This window comes from Tasmannia lanceolata, unplaced genomic scaffold (genome assembly GCF_043159265.1).
Source record: "Tasmannia lanceolata isolate RefF3 unplaced genomic scaffold, GAP_Taslan_0.1 ptg000003l, whole genome shotgun sequence".
NCBI classification, from domain to species: domain Eukaryota; kingdom Viridiplantae; phylum Streptophyta; class Magnoliopsida; order Canellales; family Winteraceae; genus Tasmannia; species Tasmannia lanceolata.
The window spans coordinates 53,543,167-53,567,129 of NW_027518680.1; the positions used below are offsets into that span (position 1 = coordinate 53,543,167).

The window sequence follows — 23,963 nt, forward strand, 5'->3', positions numbered from 1 at the left end:
ACCTATGCGCAGTTTTAAACCTTGTCCACTTCAGGCGCACGTTAGAGAGAATAGCTCGCCGATTAATTGCCGATCTTTTGATTTTATCATTAAATACGTTGATTCTCTCTTTTTCTTTTCTCTACTGCCTACTGACCATTGAACTGAAAAAACTGCAACTCTTCATCTTTTCGACCTTTTTCTTTTCACCCCCTGCAGTGCGCATTCGCCCCCCTTGTAACGTGATTTGGAGTAAAAAAGCGTTAAAGTTGTCCCCTGTTCTCGTTACAAGGGGGCGAATGCATACTAAAGAGGGGGTGAAAATATCACGGGCGATGGTTTCTTTTACTGTCTCTCCCCCCGTATTTCTCTGCACTACGACAGAAAAACAAATAACGTCCTGTCAACATACAAAGAAAAAGAGAAGAAAACAAAAGTAACTGATATTTGGCACTACCATTTTTTAATAATTACACGAACTTACTTTGTCTTTTCCTTTTTAATCGGGTTATGAGAACTTTTGGGAATTGAAATAACGAATGGCGGCTGTTTAAATAATGAAAGACAAGATGATTTCGTTCCATTATCAAAATATGGTAGTGCCAATATCAGTATAAGAATTTTTTTTTTTTTTTTCCCACTTCTTTGTCTATTCTGCAATTTTGTTTTCTTATTCTTAACCTCCCTCTCACCAGATGATGAGATAATGATGTAGCCAACTCGAAAACAAATGCTCCACACCAACTTACAAGAGGGAGGGAGAGAGAGAGAGAGAGAGAGAGAGAGAGAGAGAGAGAGAGAGTCTTTTCACCCACTCTGATCTGTGATCCAGTCCAGATTTCTGAAAACCCAACTTGGTTTTGTTCAATTCCTCTTTTTTGCTTGGTTTCTCTAGTGGGTTTTTAAAAAGGTGTGATTTTGAGGTCTTATCAGGGAGAAGAAAGGAAGGAACGGATAGAAGAGAGAACATGAGTATAAAGAACTTTTTTTTTTTCTAATCTGGGTTTCATCCAATTTCACTTTTACTCCCATTTTTCAGTTGGGTTTCCTGAAGTGTGATTTTAATGAGTATTAAGGGGTAACATAGAAGAGGGAGGAAGGATAAAAAACCTTTCTTTCTCATCTTTGTTGGATAATTCCAGTTCAAGTTGCAGAAAATCCTACTGAGTTTCATCCAATTTCACTTTTAGTTTGATTTCTCAATTGGGTTTTTTGAAAGGTCTGATGTTGATGAGTTTATTAGCCATTTCTGGGATTTTTCTAAAGATTCCAAGGCTGTTCTTGAAGATATGTAGGTGGGTTATGGTTAGAACTGCTCTGAATTGCATGGTCTCTGGTTATAGTGGGACAAATTCGAAGGCGAGAAAGCCCAAAGTGCAATTTGAGGGATCTGATGAAGGCAGAAAGTGGGGAAATAAGCTTTTTGTTTTGTGGGTTTTGAGTGGTATTATTGGTTCTATATGGGTTTTATGTGATTTGAAAGATGGTGGTTTTTCAAAGAGGAATGAAAGGAGTGAAAACATGTGGGAAGAGAAAGCTCTGATTTTTGGAGAGCAGTTCAATGTCAGTAAGGATCAAGTTCAGGCCTTGGCCACTCTGCTCTTGAAATCAGATCAGGTATTTCTATTTTAACTCTTTTGCCTATTCTTAAATTTTTTGCCATTTTATTGTTCTGTAGTTTCTCAATGTCTGGTTTTTTATTCTTCCTTGAAAGATTGGTTGGATGAGATCTGAGCATGATTAGTTTATTTGCCTTCTGTTTTTAGTTGGGATTTTTTTTTTTTTTTTGATCTGACCAAAGAAGTAAGTTCATAAAAAAAAAGAATGATGATATAGAGTAAAAGATGGTGACTTAGTTTTTAGTTTTAGGGATTGCAGAGTGCCTACCATGAATTGGTGAACTGAGGCTGTTTTGGATGGGTGATGCCTTTTGTGTTGTCTTGGAGGAGTGGTTTTGGGTTATGGATTTGACCTTCATATTAGACAAGATAGACATGAAAAATTGGCTAAAAAGGGTGAGATTGGAATTGCCGTGAATCATTAGATTTCTGTTGTATTTGTTTGTCAATTCAATTTGAAATTGAAAACAGGGTTTTCGGATTTAATTACAAGTTTTCAGGGTAATATGTTTTTGTTGAAAGTTTAGAGTGAAAAATCAACATGTGTTCATTTCTTCATTTTGATCATTGATGTGTGGACATCAGTGAAGAAAGTTTGAACCTCTTTTCTATATTTAGCTCGTGAATTGGAATGAACAACCATTAAATTCAAAGTGTGCTTGGACCTTTTACACTGATTCTCGTGTTACGAAACTTTGTTGAGTTCTAGGTCAACTTTATTTGGCGCAACTGCAACCAATGTACAAATGAGGAATCTAAAATTATTTGATTTGGGCAAGTATGACTGCTGCATATTCAACAATGTTTTTAGATAAACACAAATGACGAGCAAGAAAAAGCAAGGAATGCATTAATTAAATCAATATTAATTTGGGAAGAGTGGCATAATATTAATTTATATTGGAACCATATTCTGTTTTATATGTGAAACAACCAATACTCCTAAAGCATAAGCGGTTAGAGTTCGTGTTTTTTTAATCATTCCTCCTCACGTGTGGCCCCTCTTTTTGTTTTTGGGTTGGCCATATATGTGGTACATGTGGCCCCTCTTTTGGGTTGGCCGCGCAGGTGGATTTTAATATCAAGGAGTTGTAGGGTTTTGAACCCAGGACCTACCATGAGGCAATAGCTCTGATACCATGTGAAACAACCAACTACTCAAAAATCTTAAGCTGTTAGAGTTGGTGTTATTTAATCATTTATACTTCAATATTATACTTAGCATTTGTTTTGTTCAAAAGATTTATTGATCTTTGTATAATTATCTTTCCCCCATGTTGTTCGTTTTCAACTAGCCACAAATTTGAGTGATTCTCTGTTTGGCCTTTGTCTCGTCTCTGAACTATTATGAAATGAAGCAACACTGGCATTGGGAGAAGTAGGATTTATCTGATCTTCATCAAATGAGGAATGGCGGTATATTTCAAAATTTTGGGCTTAATGTCATCCAAATGATTGCCTTCATTTACTCACTCCTTTTATGAGGCGAGCATTTCATTCATGCTATATAATGTAAATTTAGAATATATAGGGGTAAATTATTTCTAAAAGGGACTGAGTAGGTGTACTTCTATTGCTCATGGTTTGATGCTAAATTGGAAGTTTGTGATAATGTTCGATTTTAATGATGAATTCATTCCCAAGAAGGTTACTGACCAGTTCAAAATGATTACAACTTGATACTTGTTAGAAATCAAGGAACGCGGTTGGGAGACAGACTCTTTGCCAAATTAGGGATGACTTGCAATATTTAGATTTGTTACTGGCATGAGAGGGAAAATGTTCCTTAGAAATATAAAATATATATAGTGCCTAAAGGACAATATAACTATTTCTATAATCATATTCTTTTCAATATATTTGGAGCAGGAGTCATTGATATAGTCAATAGATTTGCAGACTGTTGAACAGGACTGCATTGGTAATATGGAGAGGCATAGAAGATCGTAGATGAATTTTTTTATACTGTAGCCAATATTGTCACAGTGAGAATACACGACAATTACATGGCTTCAAACTGATTTCCAAAAGCCAGTGGTCTCTATCTTATTTCTTCCTTGAAGGTTTCGAGACATGATCCTTGGAAAAGACAATGCCCAATATTGATTATCGTCGTGAGGATATCATTTCAAATTCGCTTCAACAGGCACAGAACACACAAGGGGAGCAGAGGATGCATTATGAGAGAGAGGAGGTGTTGGTAAATAAGGGTACAAGTTTAGCCCTGTCAGCCCTGACCCGCCCTGAGCCCGAACAGGATCTGGGCTGGATTTTCCAACCCTGAGGGCGGGTCAGGGTTCATTTTTTAGGCCCTGACTCAGGGTCGAGTCGGGTTTAGGGTTTAGGGTTAATACCTCGGGTCAGCCCGACCCGGCCCGACCCTAAGTTTTCTATTATAGAATTGAACCATCTGTGCATGTTTCTTTTGATAATGTTGTCTATTATCTTGGATTGATGTTTCTTTAGATTATTATTATTAATTGTCTATGTTGTCCGTCATGTTGTTGAATTCATATGGTCTTATTTTGTTCCCCTTCTCTGTTTATTGATCATTTTGTTCTATATGATATGTGGTTGCTTTATTATTGGCACTCTTAACAGGTATTTGCACTAGGGTCAATCAGTCCAATCAGGGCCAATTAGGGCGGGCCAGGGCCGCGCTGAGCCCTGTAGGGCGGGCAATGGGTTGAGGTTTTTCGGCCCTGACTCAGGGTCAGGGCAGGTCAGGGCCGAGATAATGGCATCCAGGGTTGGGCTAGGGTTTTGCAAAACCCGACCCAACCAGACCCTGTTGCAGCCCTATTGGTAAATGATATAGAAGAATGAAGAACCTGAGTGAGAGTATTGTTGGTACAGAGTAGTGGAAAGGGCATTTTTGAATGGTGCAAGAAGGGCAACTTTTTTATATGACGTGGGGATAGGTTTCTGTACTCTTTTCATCGGCATAGTGATTTACGAGTTCTGGAACACAAAAAGGGAGATAATTTAGTTATTCATAGAAGAATTCATGTTTAGCAATTATTGGGAGTAATTGATTTGCAAGAATTGAAGAACAATGCTGAATACTTCTGAATTCCCGAACTGCAGATTTTCTGTGCATTGTCTGAGTAATCCCAAGGTGAAAGGGGCCCTATCTCCCAACTGCCAAGGAATTGATTGCCTTTTGTGAATAAAACTCTAGTGATGCAAATTATTTCTCTTCAAAAAAACCCTTGTAGAAATGAGTTATGGTCTGCCCCATGCACCCTTCCAACCATTGTTTTAAAACTCCTCCGCGTCATCGTTGACTCCCATGAGTTGACTTCCTTTTGCCTTGGCCGTGTTCTTGTCCTAGTCCGCCTTTTGCACTACAAAGTCAACCAAACTCCTTTGACTCTCCCAATTTATGAACGCATCAACCGAGCCCTTAGCTGCATCAGCTGAGTACTCGACCGTGTTGTGCCGAGCCGACTAGGATTTGCTCTGGCCTTGTTTTGACCCACATCAGCGTTTTTAAACACCGAGCCTAACCCATCCTGATTATTTATGTAATATATGGGAACATAGCATTTGAAAGTATAGTGAGTATTTTGCATTGACTAAAAACTTGAAAGACTTATGGCTAAAGGAGCAAGGCTTGGAACTAACAGTGTTTAAAAACGTGGCTGTGACGCGGAATGCGGACAAGAAAAATCCTTGTCAACTCGGCGCGGACACGGCCAAGAACGCAGTTGACGCGGTCATAACTCGGGAGAGTCAAAGGAGTTTTTATTGATTCTAAAGGGCAAAATGCGGAACGCGGATGTGTATGACGCGGAACGCGGCCAAGAAAAATCCTTGTCAACTCGGGCGAGTTCCTTGTCGTGTCAAGGAGTTTTTAAACACTGTTGGAAGAACTCTCAGGGTGTGAACTTTGGTCTACGGTTGCTGTTGAACAGGATTGCATTGATGTTGTACTATGGAGAGCCATAGAAGATTGTAGATGAATTTTTTTATAATGCACACAACCTTGTTTCAGTGTGAATAGACGACAATTACACAGCTTTAGAAACTGACTTCCAATAGCCAGTGGCCTCTATCATATTGCTTTGTTGAAGGTTTCGAGACGTGATCCTTGGAAAAGACAATGCCCAACTTTGATTATCGTCGTTAGGATATCTTTTCAAATTCGCTTCAACGGGCACAGAATACAAGGGGAGCAGAGTATGCATTATCAGAGAGTGCAGATTTTGGTAAAAGATATAGAAGAATGAAGAACCTGAGTGAGAGTATTGATGGTATGGATTAGTAGAAGGGGCATTTCTGAATGGTGCAAGAAGGGAAATTTTTTTACATGAGGTTGGGTAGGTTTCTGTACTCTTTTCATCGACATAGTGCTTTATGAGTTATGGAACATGAAAAGGGAGATAATTTAGTTATACATAGAAGAATTCATCTTTAGCAATTGTTGCAAGCTACTGATTTGCAACGATTAAAGAACAAGTTGAATAAATCTGAGTTCCCAAACCCGAGAGGAACAACGAACATGGGTGACAGACATATCAGTCCTCTTCCTGAAGGGAAGCGAAGGATGTCGATGGGTTTACAAGGTCAAAACCAAAGCAGATAAGTCCATTGAGAGATACAAAGCCATTGATAGATACAAAGCCAGGTTGGTGGCTAAGGGATACACCCAAGAGTATGGCTTCCACAGATCGGAGAGTTAGGATCATCCTATGGAGAAGATTTTTAGGGCACATCCTACCTACACCGGGCCCCAACAAATGAATAGTTTAGATTACCCAAATATGTGGGCCCCAATGAAGTTTATTTTTGCTATGCTTGCATGTATGTGAGGTCACCTAATAAAAACTCTCTCTCTCTCTCTCTCTCTCTCTCTCTCTCTCTCTCTCTCTCTCTCACACACACACACACACACGCACACACACACACACACACTCAATTCAACTCAACTAAGCCTTTGTCCCAAAACTAGTTGGGGTCGGCTAATGAATCATTTAGAAAATTTTCATGAAGAATATATATATATATATATATATATGAGAGAAGAGAAGGGACTCCCTGGAGTAGCAACACTTTTCCCTATATATATATATATATATATATATATAGAGAGAGAGAGAGAGAGAGAGAGAGAGAGAGAGAGAGAGAGAGAGAGAGAGTAGTGTTCCTGCGCAGCTACTCAGATAGCTTATCTGAGCAGCTGCTTCAAAAACTTATGTGGTCCACATTTTTGGGGTGATCCAAAGCATTCATTTGAAAGGCCCTTCCAAGGATCGGGTGTGTACAAAAAATCAGCCCTATAGGATCATCCTAACCCAATCAAAGGTGGAGGGAAAAATGGACAGAGTACAGACACTGTTTTTGACCATTTTTTCCCTCCACAAATGGCAGGGTTAGGATGATCCTAAAGGGCTCATTTTTGGTACACACCCTATCCACGGAAGGGCCTTCCAAATGAATGCTTTGGATCACCCAAAAAATGTGGGGCCACATGAGTTTTTGAAGCAGCTGCTCAGATAAGCTATCTGAGCAGCTGCGCAGGAACACTTTTCTCATATATATATATATATATATAAAGAGAGAGAGAGAGAGAGAGAGAGAGAGAGAGAGAGAGAGAGAGAGAGAGGAAATGGTTTCTGCGCTCGAGTGCAGATAAGCTTATCTGCGCTCGAGCACAGAAACAAGGGTGGGGCCACATTTTTGATGGGATCCAAAGCATTCATATGATGAGCCCTTTCATGGATAGGGTGTCCACCAAAAATCAGCTCCATTGGATCACCTTAGGGTGTCCATTTGTGGGGCCAAACATTGACAGATTTGTGGACAAACAATATCTGTCCATTTTTTGCCCCACAAATGGGCACCCTATGGTGATCCAATGGAGCTGATTTTTGGTAGACCCCCCATCCATGATGGGGCCTTCCAAATGAATGGTTTGGATCCCCCCCTGTTTTTGTGCTCGAGCGCATAAACCATTTTCTCATATATATATATATATATATATATATATATATATATGTATGTACATATATATATGTGTGTGTGTGTGCGTGTGTGTGAGGAAAATGATTGTGCGCTCGAGCGCATATAGCTTATATGCACTCTAGGGCACAAAATTCATGTGGGCCCACATTGTTAGGATGATCCAAAGCATTCATGTGAAAGGCCCTTACATAGATAGGGTGTGTATAAAAAATCAGCTCCATAGGATCATCCTAAGCCATCCAAAAGTGGAGGGCAAAATGGACAGAGACCGTTTACCACAGATCTGCCCGTTTTTGCCCTCCACTTTTGGAGGGGTTAGGATGATCCAATGGAGCTGATTTTTGATACACATCCTATCTATGATGGGGCCTTGCAAATGAATGGTTTGGATCACCACAAAAAATGTGGGACCCATGTGTTTGGGCCCTCGAGCGCATATAAGCTTATATGCGCTCGAGCGCACAATCATTTTCCTCTCTTTCTCACTCTCTCTGTCTCTGTCTCTGTCTCTGTCTCTCTCTCTCTCTCTCTATATATATATATATATATATATATATATATATATATATATATATATATATATATATATATATATAGAGAGAGAGAGAGAGAGAGAGAGAGAGAGAGAGAGAGAGAGAAGTGTTTCTGCGCACGTGAGCAGGGAGCTCCCTGCGCACAAGTGGCTTAGAAAGCCACCGATTGGTCGCTTTTTGTGGACCCCGCAGAGGTGGACCCACCAACCGAACCAATCGGTGGCTTTTTAAGCCACTTGTGCGCAGAAACACTTCTCTCTCTCTCTCTCTCTCTATATATATATATATATATATATAACACATGGATATTAAATTTTTGGTAAGTAAATTTATCCTTTTTTTTAGACCAGGGATAAGGGATCGTTAGAAGTATATGGATGGTCCAATTTTTAAGGCATTGGGTTTGTTTCACACTTTGTTGTGATCAACACTAAATTTGATTCCATGAAACATGCTTTTACAGCTTTTTGTTCCATCTTTACTGCTTAGTGCTTACGGTTAAGTAAATATCTTAGAAATTGTCGACAGTATTTAAGAACAGAATTTCATAATAGAATGCTAAGAATGGGATTTTAGAATAGAAGAATGCTGTGTATATTTCTTCATTACATTAGAGGTATATATATACAATTACAAGAATAAATTAGGATCCCAAGATTGTAGAGAAATCTCAGGATTAGAATACTACAAAAGAAAGTCAAATATACAGAATAAATTACAGCAAATATCTTGGCTGTCAAGTACAATAGAGATGGAAATAATTTGCCAGCAATCTTTAGCTAAAGATGGAAATGAATCATGCCCAATCTTGGCCTAAGGATCTTGTAATATCCAAAGTAGAGATCTGGCCAAGAATCTCTTAACAAATAGTATGCTTTGTCAAAATACAATTTAAATTATACAACAGTGTATTTCTGAAAGTGCATCCATTCCAAGAAACAACAAACACCAAATGTGTGTCAAATTTCTTGGGAATCTGCAAATTAATCTAAGTGCATGCTTCCCATTATGATGGTACCATTGTCACTGTTGCTTTCCTTTTTTCTCTTAGAAAACATTATCAGAATGCATGGAGAAATCAACCTTCAGAAGGCCATTAAGTGATGACATTGCCCATGCTCTGAAAGTACTGCATTCAGAGAGGGAGGAGTTTGAAAAGAAAATTGGATGGGTGACTGGAAATGTTGGGACTAAAGACCAGTGTCCACTTCGGGACGACTACTATAATCAGAAGCTTGAACCATTGTCTGTTGAGGATGCAGTTTTCTCCTCCCCAGATACCATGCCATGCATTTTACCCTATGAAATTTTGTCTCAAAAGGTAAAAACATCTCCTTAATTGCAGTTTCTATCTTCTCATATTTGTTTTCTAATATTTATTGAATGGAATATCCTCTGGAATGCTCCAAGTTCATAAATAAGATGCTACTTTGGATTGGATGCCATATGAAGTAAACTCATCAACTCTCCTGCTGTATATGTGGGAACAAAAAAGACATGCCCTTTCTTTATGTCGTGCCATAAAGTTAAGTTACATTTTTATGATCTGACACACATATGTAGTGTCTAACAAGGTTTTCAAAGAACAAAAGATGGAGTCAAGCTTTTTGGGTTTTGGGAAGCGAGGTATTAGCCTCGAGGTGGGACAGAAGTGTGATCCTTGGTGAATTTCATTAAAGAATATAAATTACAACAATGAAGTATATGTAATTTGAACGATGAAGTATGATAATCTGAGCTAGAGTCAATGAAGTTAATTGAGTAGTATCAAATCCATGTGAATTGAAGATGATAGAGAAAAGGAAATGAGCAAAGACGATATGGGTGAGTGGTAGAAAGATTCATGTGTGCTCTGGTCATGTGATTAGAGGCACTTGAATCTAAAAAAAAGAGATGAAAGTAATCAACGATTAGAGTTATCCGGAGAACCAATAGTGAAGAGGGTTGTCGAAATGGCATTGGGAAGGGCTGCTGAAATGGTCTTCTAAATCATTTTCTCAATAGCATTAGTAGGTGGGTGCGTTGTTGTTGCTATATGATATGTACCCATAGTAGGGGTAAGCTTGATAGGCATGATGAGCATCACATCCTTGTCCCCGAGGTGGCCCTAAGTGCCACGTCCGTCAGGGTTCCCTGAACCTGCTCTCCCTCCATTAGCCTCAGGTCGCCGGAAGCTCTCAGTAATGATATGGCTTGGCTGTCAAAAATATGAGTAGATGTTCCTCTTCTCATAGCTAGTTTTCCAAATTCATACACTCATAGCATTGAACCTTAGTCAAAATCACTATGCCTTTGATTACCCCTATCGCACTGTGTGCGAAAGACTGTTCTAAGAGGAGGGAGGCTCTGCATTGATGTGGCTCGTGTGCAGATCCAAGTCTCAATGTGTAACTACTTTGAGTTTGAGCATACCTTAGTTGACTATAGGTTTGGCAACTGTCATTGGTTGTTGGTATTAGCTCATCCTATCTCGAACAAAATCCAAGAACTAAAAAAAACAGGAAAATGAAAGAAAAAAAGGATGATATGCTGCCAACAACTACCCACATACCTGCATTCCTACACAAATGATTGCAAGTAACCATCATGCGCTCGACATCATGGTTTTAAATTTCGGGCAAAATGTTTCGTTTCGGCTGAAATATTTCGGTTTCGGCCACGACCGAAACGAAATTTACATGAAGTCGTCTCTTTACAAGATTTCGGCGAAATTTTGGTTGAAATTTTGTTTTTAGTCTTTTTTACAAATTTCCACCAAAATTTTAAAAAAGTTCACCGAAATGTTATAATTCCCACCGAAATTTATGAAATATTCACCGAAATAGCCAAAATTTCCACTGAAATTTTAGACATTTCAGTCGAAATTAAAAAAAAAAAAAACGAAATCATAATCATATTTATACATGATTTCTGCCGAAATTTCGGCCTGAAACCAAAACGTTTCTGTTTCAGCGGTGACCGAAACTGACACCGAAACCGAAATTTAAAACCTTGCTCGACATACGGTGCTCTTATCAGTTAGAACATTGATCAACATGGCTGTATACTATTGCACAAATTTTAGGAATGAACACCTCTCATTAATCTGAAAATGGCAAGGACCATTCTATTATGTCTATTAGGTTGTGCGTGGATATGCACAAATTGATGCAGATTCCCCCAATTCTTAAACTAATCAACAGAATCTTCACTCCTTTGTTCTTACGCCACGGATGGTAGCATGCTTGGAAAAACCCTCACTCAATAACTAGCAAAGATTTAAATGTCGGTTTCAGCATCGGTTTCGGCCACCACCGAAACCGGAGGAAATTTTGGCTGAAATCATATAAAACCTTGATAAAAATTTTGTCTTGTTTTTAAAATTTCCACCAAAATTTATACATTTCGGCAATTTCGGTGGAAATCTTTAACATTTCGGTGGAAATTTTGTAAGTAAGGGTGAAAACGAAATATCGGCAAAATTTCGGGAAATTTTCGGCTAAATCCTGTATTTTTCTTATTCAATGTACTTTCGGTTTCGGTCCAAAACAACACCGAAATCCGAAATTTCGGCCGAAATTAAAACTATGATCACTAGGGATGGGTGCCTAAAGGAATGTACAATAGACTCACCATGTGCATTAAAATAGGACAACCATTGTATGTTATCAGTTTTACTTTTAGCTAATGCAGTACAAACTTCTTATGTACAGGGTCAGAATATCTCAAGGCCACCCGGTAACGGTGGACAAAAATGTCAAGAAAGGCTCCCCATGCTTTTGCTGAAGATATGTTGGTGGGTCTTAATTGGGCTGGTGGTGAACTGTAAAGTCTTTAGATTTTGTGCCAGATCAAAACAGCAAAACATTCAGCCATTGCAACAGGCTCAACATCATCAGCTACTACACTCGCAGAGCTCTAAAAGTGGTGGGAGATGGAGGAAGAAACTTCTAATTCTGTGGGTCTTGATTGGGGTGTTTGGGTCTATGTGGATATTTTGGAGCATGAATAACAATATTATTTCGAGGAGGAAGGAGACACTTGCGAACATGTGTGATGAGAGGGCGAGAATGTTGCAGGACCAGTTTAACGTGAGCATGAATCATGTGCATGCGTTGGCTATTCTAGTCTCAGCTTTCCACCACGGAAAGCATCCTTCTGCCATTGATCAGGTGTAATTTTCTACCCTTGTACAATATAATTTTAAAACTCCCTTGTGTCATCGTGGACTCCCTCGAGTTGACTCCCTTTTCCCTTGGCCGTGTTCCGGGTCCTGCCACCGCATTCCATGTTTTGCCCTACAAAGTCAATAAAAACTTCTTTGACTCTCCCGAGTTATGACACTGTCAACAAAGTATTCATCTGCGTTCTTGGCCGCGTCCGCTCCGAATCGACGAGGATTTTTCTTGGCTGCATTTTGACCTGCATCTGCGTTTTTAAACACTGCTTATACTTGCACATTGTTTTTGTTCTTTTTCTAATTCTAGTGTTCTCCTGACACCTGGGTCTTAGTTCTTTACATATACTTCACGGATGTTTGGATTTATGTAAAATTATGTTCTCTTGCTGGTGACTTTTTTGTCTTCTCTCTCTCTCAGCTTACTAAAATATATAGGTTCTAACTTCTATTGGTCAACGTCTCTCTCTCTCTCTCTCTCTCTCTCTCTCTCTCTCTCTCCACAATCTAAAACCTAGGAATGGAACACATGCATGATATCTGGACTATTCATCTGTGGGTCCCGCCATGGATGACCCATAGCCCAACATTTGTATATAACATGCGACCAATGAGCTACAAATTGACCATTGAAAGCCAAAAGGAGCAATGGTCCAGATTTAAAAAGTTAAAATCCATTGATCAGGTAAAGATTGTCTGATCAGTGTTATTAAGAAATAACATGGTATTGTGGAGAGGAGCTAAGTTAATGGGATGACCATAAAAATGAATATACCAGAGACACAAATGGAACTATTGCAAAGTTATCATACAATTAGGTAAAATTCATGCAGCAGATATTGACGCTGACTTTAGCCAATTATTTTGTTCGCAGAAAACATTTGCAGAATATACAGAGAGGACAGCATTTGAAAGGCCACTGACTAGTGGGGTTGCCTATGCTTTGAAAGTATTGCACTCAGAGAGGGAGGAGTTTGAGAAGCACCATGGTTGGAAGATTAAAAAAATGGAGACAGAGGACCAATCTCCGGTTCAAGATGAGTACATTCCTCAGAAACTTGACCCATCGCCTGTTCAAGATGAATATGCACCTGTCATATTCTCCCAAGAGACTGTCTCTCATATTGTGTCTATTGATATGATGTCGGGAAAGGTGAATCTATGTCTCTCTCAATCTTTAAATATACACTGTTTTGTCAATTTCTCATGTGGATTTATAATTAGATGCTGTCCATTTATTTTTCTACCTGTATATGAAAACATACACCTCCCTGCAAGATGCGACCATGCATAACTGCATATTTCTCATCCTCTAACATGGTAACACTGCTCATACAAATTACATCTCATAGCTTCTTGTTTTCGTAATAAATGAATTACATCGATCCTGGTGACCTAGAGATGTTGGTGGTGATGACAAGGGGTACCGCTCTATTGAGTATGATGATCCTGCTTATGACAAAATTCAGGGGATGACTTATGTTTGACATTTGACCGGCAAGTTGTATGACTACTTTTTTTTATTTTATTGATGTTTTGCAATAAATTTAATTTTTGTTGTTTATATAATGGTTTCTTATATTTTCTAGCATTTTTTTATTTTTTGAATTTTTTTAAAATTTTAACTATTAAAATTTTCTCCGTTTGTAGTGTATTTTCTGAAACAAAATGCCGAAACGGCCGCAACATCGAAATGGTTCCTTTGAACAAAACGAAACAGCAAACAAAACAGAATCGACAACTTAGCTATGCATAGAGACCAATGTTTCAAGTTTTGGTTTCGATATGCGTTTTGGTCATGACAGAAATGGAAACATGTCAGTTTCAGATGGAAATTTTGGTGAAAACCCTATAAAATCACAGAAATATATGGAAACATATGCAACTAATTTTCATTTAAGATGGAACATCAAGAAGTGATAGGAAAAGGACAAATACACACTAAAAAAACAATTACATAGGGGAAAAACACCCATATGGTTTAGTTTAACAACATTGAACACTTAGTGAGATGCGCTTTGGCGCATGTGTGGTAATTTTTTTACCCATCACACATGTAATTCATATAAATATTTATATATAATGCATACAGTGCTTTTCGAGCAAAAGTATGCCAATCCATCGCTCCTCCACGAGTTAAGGCATTCCTATGGACGGTGGTGCACCAGGGGATAAATACATGTGATCGATTGAAGCGACATGGGTTTCGACTTGCAGGTCGGTGTGTCCTCTGCTTTACTGCGGAGGAGTCTCTGGACCATTTTCTCTTACACTGCCCGTTCACATATGGGGTGTAAATGGACATCATCAAGTTTTTTGGAATGTCATGGGTTCTTCATAAAAGAATCACAAAGGTTAGTCTAAATTGGAGTGGTGTGTTCTTTGGTTGCCTCGGACAAGCCATGTGGAGCGCTATTCCGTATGCGATTGCTTGGCATATTTGGAAAGAGCGTAATAACAGAATTTATAATGCTACGGAATGGGGACGACAATATACTGCTCTTGATATTAAATTATCCATAATATCGTGGTCACACGTCAAGGGTGGTATCCCGTATCCTGTGGGGGCAATTTTAAGACAATGGCGTACTGTTGTCACGGAGAAGAAGGCATGTAATCGTGCTGCACCACAATGGTATCCAACACCGGAGGGGTGGTTCAAACTTAACTTTGATGGAAGTTCGAGAGGGAATCCAGGACCAGCAGGCATTGGTGGGGTAATACGCGATCATAACGTAAAGATGGTTATGTCATATTCTGGCCCTGCATGCAACTGCGACGCTAATGAAGCTGAGCTAACAGCACTTCAGCACTTTATTCAGATTGAGAAGGGTTGAAAAGCACGGTTCTGGCCCCCTAATTGTGGAAGGCAACTCGGGTAATACAATCGGATTGGCAAATGGCAAGAATTGCGGTCCATGGCGGCTCGCTAGCAAAATTGATGAAATCCGGGATTTGGTGAGGGCTATTCGACCGCAGATCACACATATGTGAAGATCGGCGAACATTTTGGCGGATGAATTGGCAAAGGCTGGTGTGGATCGTGATTCCATCTGTATTGAGGTCGCTGATAGCCTGATACTGTAGGGAATCACAATGTTATCATTGTTTTGGAACCTTGACTTCTCTGTAACCCATATGTAAGGACATGCTATGTACGGGGACAACTTGTCCCCAAAACCAATATTGGGTTATTGAAATAAAAGTCTTCGTTATCTTTTCAAAAAAAAAAAGTATTCCATGAATAAATTTACGATTTTGGTTTCGTTTAGTGCCAGTTTCGGTGGAAATTTAAAATCATGTTAGAGCAATGGTTTTGCAACAATAGATATTCATAGTTGTTACCCATCTTTGTTCTGACATGCCGGTATTAATTCAATAGAGGCATTCAATTTCTATGACTTACAAAGTGCACTGTCATGACCTGTGAACTTATCACGACAAATTCACATATTCACTTCAGATTATGCTTTATTCATATGCAAACTTTTGCTTAATACATGCCCACACATGCACACACAGACACCAGCAACACACCTAAGGTACATAGTCTTGTATTGCTTTTGAGTTATTCCATCACTCCGTTCTTACTTGGATTTAATTGCTCTTTTATCATCATACATAGGAGGACCGGGAGAACATCTTGCGGGCAAGGGCATCTGGGAAGGGAGTTCTAACTTCACCTTTCAAGCTTTTGAAATCCAATCATCTCGGCGTGGTACTGACATTTGCTGTGTACAACACCTACCTTCCGCCAAATGCTACACCTGAGGAGCGTATTGAAGGAACTGAGGGGTATGTTTTCCGTTGGCCTTGTTGCTTGCTCTAGCTTGAGGTTAATGATTTTCATACTTGCAAAAGGTAGACTCAAGTTTAATAATGGCACCCATTTCCTCATACAGGTACCTGGGTGCGTCTTTTGATGTCCCATCATTAGTTGAGAAGCTCCTGCACCAACTTGCCAGCAAGCAAACCATCTTGGTGAACGTATATGATACAACAAATGTTTCTGCACCCATCAACATGTATGGTCCTAATGTAACTAATACTGGTCTGTGGCATCTTAGCAACTTGGAATTTGGGGATCCATTTCGGAAGCATGAGATGCATTGCAGGTAACTTCATTAATTTGTAGCGACTGTATACTTTCACTACGGGAGTGTGCTCTTTTCATGAACTATATTTTCTTATTCTGTTGCAGATTTAAACAAATGCCTCCCCTACCATGGTCGGCAATAACAACATCAATAGGGGTTCTAGTGATTGTATTGCTTATTGGTCATATATTTCATGCGGCTGTAAATCGCATTGCAAAGGTGGAGGATGACTACCGTAAAATGAGGGAGCTGAAAGTCCGGGCAGAAGCTGCCGATGTCGCAAAGTCCCAGGTGCTTTATATTTCTGATCGAAGCTTCTTTACTTTTCATTGAAAAGTTTTCAGGTTTATTCTCTCCTTTTGAAGAAATATTTCTATTCTCGGGAACTTAGCTTCCGAGACTTTAAATCACATGAATCTAGGAGAAGAAAAAGATATTACGTGACTTTTATAGATGACTCTAAGTACACTAAAGTATATTTACTTAGAACCAAAGATGAGGCTGAACAAGCTTTTATAAAAAACAAGAGTGAAGTGAAAAATTAATTAGACAAAAGAATAAAAAGAGTTGGGACAGATAGAGCAACTGAATACCTCCCTTTTTTTTCCTTCAAACTGGATAATTGGTTCTTGTTACAATTGTATGGAACTGACAGGCTTCTTGTCATCTTTTGTAGTTTCTAGCAACCGTTTCCCATGAGATCAGAACTCCAATGAATGGTGTTTTAGGTAGGGAAGAACTTTTTAAATTTGCAATCACTAAGTTTTTTGCTTGTTGTATATGTCAAATTGATAAGGAAATTATGCCACTTCAAACTTTCAGGTATGTTGCAGATGCTGATGGACACAGATCTTGATGCAACACAGCAAGATTTTGCAAGGACGGCACAGGCTAGTGGGAAGACTCTAATAGCACTAATAAACGAGGTTCTTGATCAAGCTAAGATAGAATCTGGTAGGCTAGAGCTTGAGGCTGTTCACTTTGATCTACGATCTATTTTGGATAATGTATTATCGCTTTTCTATGACAAGTCACAAGAGAAAGGCATAGAGGTAATAGAAACTCTCTTTTATTTGGTTGCTTCATCAAACCCTCATCTTGGACATGAACTTAGTTCTTGGGTTTTTTTGTGCGAGTAAAGTTGGCAGTTTATGTCTCTGATCGTGTTCCGGAAATTCTCACTGGCGACCCTGGGCGTTTCCGGCAGATCATTACAAATCTTGTTGGAAACTCAATTAAGGTTAGTGGTACTTTTTGTTTCAATTATTTATGTGAAAATTTTTCAGTGGTTGTCAAAGCCAAGCCAAGTACCCTTGATTTTTCAATAACAACCAACATTACTCCAGTTTTACTAGATTAGTCACATTATCCAAGGTTCTCAAGGATTGTTCCTGAGATGATCAAAAGAGTTGCAGAGAAAAGTCCCAAGTGATTCAATCATAATACGCATTTTTTAGACTCACAAACCATGAAGTAATGTTGTAATATGTGCTCGAGTCCACCTCAAGGAAGAAAATGGTCATTTTATGGAGTAAATGGGTCATTTAGCCATATTCGGAGACAAACTTTTTCGTTCTAAAAAATCAGAGTTACTAGTGTCCAAACTTAGAATTTTGTTTAATTTTCCTTGTTTCTAACACCAACTTGTGTACTTTCATGTACTGAAGTTTTTTGTAACATGTTTATATCTTAATATATGTCTTTCTCGCATGGACAAAATCTACAGTTCACAGAAGAAGGGCATATATATGTGTCAGTGTATCTGGCAGAGGAAGCGAAGAGCTCATCTGTAGTCTACGATGAAGTGCCGAAAAATCATTCTCAATTAGTTATAAACGGGATTAACCCATCCTATGATACATTGAGTGGGTTTCGTGTAGTTGACCGACAGAAGAGCTGGGATAGTTTTAAGATGTTAGACAGTGTAAATTCATTAGATACAACTGATACAATCAACTTATTAGTGACGGTTGAGGACACGGGTGTTGGGATACCTCAAGAAGCTCAGAGCCGTATTTTCATGCCTTTCATGCAGGCCGATAGTTCTACTTCGCGGACCCATGGTGGGACCGGCATAGGCTTGAGCATCAGCAAATGTTTGGTAAATCTTATGGGTGGGGAGATAGGTTTTGTGAGCCAACCCGGGACTGGTAGTACGTTTGCATTTACCGCTGTCTTCACAAAAGGGACAACAAATTCACAGGACACAAAGCGACAACAGTCTGACCAGATGTTTTCAGATTTCAGAGGAATGAAAGCATTGGTGGTTGATGGGAGAAGTGTCCGTGCTGAGGTCACAAAGTACCATCTTCAGAGACTAGGAGTGCATGTGGAAATCGCTGTCAGTCCGAAATATGCTTTTTCTAGTATGTCAAGTGCTTGTGAATCGAGGTAATTCTTTTTCGAATAGAAAATTTATTCCAAAATCTTGACTGTATGGGCATGTCCAGACATACGTTGCGAATGAGCCTTAGCTAAGAAACCAGGATATTTGTAGATGCCCAACATATTGGATATGACACGATACCAATACGCATACCAGATACTTCAGATAACTCTCTTGGTAAAAAAAAACTGCCGCATTTCAAACATGCCACTATTTTCGAATTAACTATCATGCCTTTTGCTTGTGTTTTACATATTTGTGATAGTGATTTTGTGTATATCGATCCTTTTTGGATTTATTATTAATTCCAACATCTAAGCTAAATCTAGTTAAGCTTTATGATATTTAATTTATAGATGTCTTGTGTATTATCTCATGTCATGAGATGCCTGTATCTGTATCTCTCTCCTGCATTTTGATTGATGCCGAGTCATATCTCCATTCCCGTGTCTGTGTTCATATCCATATCTGTATCCGTATCTGTGGGTATTATAGAGCCTTGGAGATTGTGGCTTCAGGTTACTGGTTTGGTAACGTTAAGATAATCTTAAACCGCAAACTCCAAGACTCATATGGAGATATTGATACGCATAATGAACTATACTCATTAGTTCTTAAAGCACAGGCAAAAAAGTTATCTAAATATTTGGAAATATTTAGGATATTGGCATTCGTACTACGATGTTTTGATAATGGGGAGAACTCACCTTGTACCCAGCTGTCAAAGGTTATTACAATTCCCAAAAAGTTCTCAGCAGCCAATTAAAAAAGACCAGACAAGGTGAGTTCTCTCTATTATCAAAACATTGTAGTGCGAAGATCAGTAGCCTAAAATTATGTAAGCTATTAATTAAATAATTAATGTAGAAAAATATTAAATATTAAATAGTATATAATTAATCGAATAAAAAAGTGATTCTCTCTCAATAACCACGTCAACATGAGTATCGAAAACATGGCATTTCTTTTGGAAAAGAGTATACATGTTACAGAACTAAGCTCACAAACTACCAAAGCTTGAGCTGCGTATTAAAAAAACTTTACATTTATTGAACATTTGTTTTGTTTGATATCCCATTTTCAGTGCAACAGAGCATTTAGACATGGTGCTTGTTGACAAGGAAGCTTGGGGTAAAGGGACGGAGCTTGCTTTCCCCAAACTTCTCAAAGAGCTTACGCAAAATGGAAGACCAAAGCCCCTGAAAAAGCTCCCAAAGATATTCATCTTGGCAACCTCCATAAGCTCTGCCGAGCTTGATTCGTTCAAGTCAATTGGATATGTAGATAATGTGATAATGAAGCCCCTTCGATTATCTATGATGTCTGCATTTCTTCAAAGAGCCCTTGGCATGCGAAACACGAGAGACCAGGATAGAGGGCAACTATCAGTGCTTAAGAGTCTACTTAGTGGGAAGCAAATCCTGGTTGTTGATGACAATGTTGTCAACCGCCGGGTTGCCGCTGGGGCCCTAAAGAAATTCGGAGCTATTGTTACCTGTGCAGACAGTGGCAAGGTGGCTCTGACATTGCTCCAGCCACCACACAAATTTGATGCTTGTTTCATGGATGTTCAGATGCCGGAGATGGATGGGTATGCTACTGAATCCTAGTCCAGTTTGGAGGTTTTGAAGTATTGTATGGATTGTGAAACAACCAATTACTCCAAAAGCTTAAGCTATTAGAGATGGTGTTATTTAATCATTTATACTTTAATACACACTCCCTCAGGTGCGACTCCTTTTTTTTTTTGGGTTGGCCGTACACGTGGATTTTTATTGTTAAGGAGTTGTCGGGTTTTAAACCCAGGACCTGCCGTGAGGCAATGACTTTGATACCATGTGAAAGAACCAGTTACTCCAACAGCTTAAGCTATTAGAGTTGGTGTTATTTAATCATTTATACTTTACAATGGATGTCATATGTGAATAACTTATTCCATCATCCTAATCTTGTTTTGAGAATTCAATCTTTTGGTCGATGTTGAGTTTTCAGCCAGCTTCTCTTACTGTCGTTACTTGGAAACTTGATGTTTGGGTATCTACTATCCATCCCATGTCACATATATCTCCGATATTTTCAAAATGTAGCGATTTTATCACGATATTTTGATAAAATGACAAAATCCCGAAATAATCCTGAGAATTTGAAAAATATAGTGATGTTTTCATTTACCACGATAATGTCATGATATTTTTATGATATTTTATATTTATATTTTTTTCTTAATTTATATATTTTAAAATAATTTTATTTTATCGTTTTTTCCTGACATGATAAACTCGAAAAAAAGTAATATATCCCGAAATTTTCCCTTGCCGAGAATTTCCTGAGAATGATATTTGTGACATAGTATCCATCCATCTTTTCCTTAAACATTTTGTTTGAAAAATCCTGTCTATTGGCCGATGGATGATCTACCTTTTTTAACTCACAATGTTTTAAGTATATTGTGTGGGTCTGCTATCCTTCTACTTTTGCAATGGCTTTTTGAACACTCTTTGGATGAGTGTGTTACTACTTACTCCATTTCAGAGTTTAATTAACTTCTACTATCTTTGCAGGTTTGAAGCTACTAGACAAATCCGCTCTATAGAAAATAAGGTTAATGAGCAGATTAAGTCCGAGGAAGCATTGAAAGAAATGTATGGGAATGTTAGGTATTGGCATATCCCAGTACTGGCCATGACGGCTGATGTGATTCAGGCAACACATGATCAATGTGCGAGATGTGGAATGGATGGTTACGTGTCGAAGCCATTTGAAGAAGACCAGCTCTACACTGCTGTGGCGTGTTTCTTTGAGTCTGATAACAGTGAACTGACTAGGTAGAGCATCTGTTAATTGGATTTCAAACTAAGCAGCGGATCTGGTTGGTGATGGAGCAACCAGAATACTGATCTGGGTGCTGAGTGCAAGCCTTCGCTTCGAGGTAGCATGACATTCATACTCGACCAGATTATCAAAGGCTTCCCGATATGGTAATTTCTTTTACAATTTTATTCCCTGTTGGCCTACTTGACTGGGTCATTTGAGAATACATTTGTGTTCTCTGTGTAACTTGATTTTAGAAAAGGGGGCTGGTATTGTCATCCATAAAGTTTGGCACTTCTACCTGTGTGAGTTTGTCCTATTTGGTATTCCGTATACCTTTACCCTTTTACATGTAGGACAAGCTGATTTAGGTGGAAGTGCCTAGTTTAAGAGTGGTATTCCAGACCCTTTTGAAGAGTTCCAAAAAACATATAATTACTTTAATAAATGGTCCAATTTCCATGGACTTGACATTTGTTTCAAAACTTGGTTGCTCTTTCACAAAAGAAATTGTGCAGAATCTGAAAATAAAATTTCAAATTCTTCTCAAGTTGTGAATTATTGGTAATTGATATTTCTAATCACGAAGGCCCACTTTGTTTTGGATTTTGAGAATCGATTGAGATTGCCAATCCAATTATTGGACTCATTTAATTTTGAGTCCAATAATAGGATTGGCACTCGCAATGGATTCTCCATGTCCAAAACAATCAGGGCCTTAATGAGTCATGGCAAGAAACATTGTGCGCTGATTGGATAGGGGAGGGAAGATTTATTTGTTATGCTTCCCTTTGTGTACTGCTTTTTGAGCAGATGATGTTTTGCCTTTCTTTATCCTGCTCCTTCTGTGTTTGATTTTGTAGTTTGGCTTTCGTGGGTATCTTCTCAACCCCTCTTTTTTTTTACTTCTTTTTTCCTTCTTAATAAAGCTCTCTATCTTTCAAGAAAAAAGAAATGAAAATTGTGGTTTGGGTCCTTATGAATTATTACTGCAACTATGAATTCTAATTATTTTATATTATTTGGTTGTGATGTTTGACGTAGCACTTAAATTTTCGACTATCCCCATTCAAGTAATATTATGCTTTTTTTATTTTACTCGACGTATAATGCTAATTAGTAGGGTTCCCTCTATTATTCTTGAACTACTAATCTATTAATCTTTATATTTAGAGTTTTTCTCTTCTTCCCTTGTTTTACTAATTATTTTGAAAAAAAAATCTCAAAAAATGTGATGGACTCATTTGAATGCTCAAGCCATGTTCTAAGTCAACTTGAACATGTAAATCTATTCTAGAACTACTTTTGAATCATTAAGCCTTTCTGTTTCAGTAGAACATGCTTGTTAAAACTTGTATAGGCATGATTTGCATATTTTCCACATTAAATCTGGTCACCCCATAGCATTTGACATAGGGGTGCAACTCGGGTCATTTTTTGTGAATTTGTTTTAAGCTTTTACCATAAAATCGGTCTGGGTCCAGGTTGATTCAAATTCATTTTTTTAGCAAAAGCTCAACTCGAACCAACCCAAGTTGCACCCTTAATTTGACACGACGGAACAGTTCTTTCGTTAGTACGTAATAGTAGAAAAATGATCACCAGTTTCATCAGATTTACTCAATTCTATTTATTTATGGTCTCCAGTGATGCTCGCCATCGGAGTCTTGCTATCGAATTCCACGATCATCATAAGAAATTTTTGGCGGCTGGGGAGCATGTTCTACAGATAGTGACTGAGCTGCCATTATCTTCATTGTTGTATAATTAGTGTATAGAATTTAAACAAAAATATATGATTGATTTAATAAATATCTAGAAGATTTTGGAGTGATTCTTGTTCAAGTTGTTGGTTATGCTGGTATGATCAAAGGATGGTGGTGAATGTAAAATGCATTTAAAGTGAACTGCCATGAGAACTCGAGCCTTGCTTATATTTTTGCTTGGGCTGGAAGATGTTGAAGATTTTCACATCCTATTTCTTTGTAATATGTAAATTTGATCTTCTTTTTTTTAATCTTCCCTTATTTGTGATTGAATCTCTTGTATGCTCAACTGATCTAAGCTGTAATATATTTTTTTGGCGAAAATAGAAACTCTCTTTGAAAATAAATCTTGTGTGTTCTTTTGAACTCACTTCTATGGTGCTAATACTAATTAGCTGTTAACAGGGCTGTTGACCATGGAGATGAAAATCCTTGGATAAGCTGTTCCTAAGATTGACTTTTTTTTTTGCAGGGATATGTTAATCTTGAAATTATCTTTTCTGTTGTTCACTAATTTTATTATGATAAATTTTATCTAAGAAGAAAGGTAGACGTTTGTGGGGCTGTTCCTACCCCATGGATAAACTGCTTTAGATTGGCTAGCTTGATGGGAAGGTTCTATTGGAAATGTACCCATGATCTCAGCACC

At 38.4% G+C, this 23,963-nt stretch overlaps 1 protein-coding gene across 2 annotated transcripts; it reads left to right on the top strand.

Moving 5' to 3' along the window:
• The first annotated feature begins 747 nt into the window (after positions 1-747).
• LOC143855846 (histidine kinase 3-like) lies at positions 748-23,644 on the top strand. Of its 2 annotated transcripts, XM_077365901.1 has the most exons (14): positions 749-1,596; positions 9,150-9,419; positions 11,791-12,249; positions 13,129-13,407; positions 15,880-16,049; positions 16,157-16,369; positions 16,456-16,642; positions 17,028-17,079; positions 17,174-17,403; positions 17,493-17,591; positions 18,078-18,742; positions 19,822-20,328; positions 21,299-21,715; positions 23,196-23,644. In XM_077365901.1, the coding sequence occupies exons 1-13, from the start codon at positions 1,204-1,206 to the stop codon at positions 21,564-21,566; spliced, it is 3,792 nt and encodes a 1,263-aa protein (XP_077222016.1). In that variant the 5' UTR covers positions 749-1,203; the 3' UTR covers positions 21,567-21,715; positions 23,196-23,644. The 2 variants fall into 2 exon arrangements, with proteins under 2 accessions (XP_077222019.1, XP_077222016.1); XM_077365904.1 differs by lacking the exon at positions 9,150-9,419 and having other exon boundaries at positions 748-1,596.
• Positions 23,645-23,963: the final 319 nt, after the last annotated feature.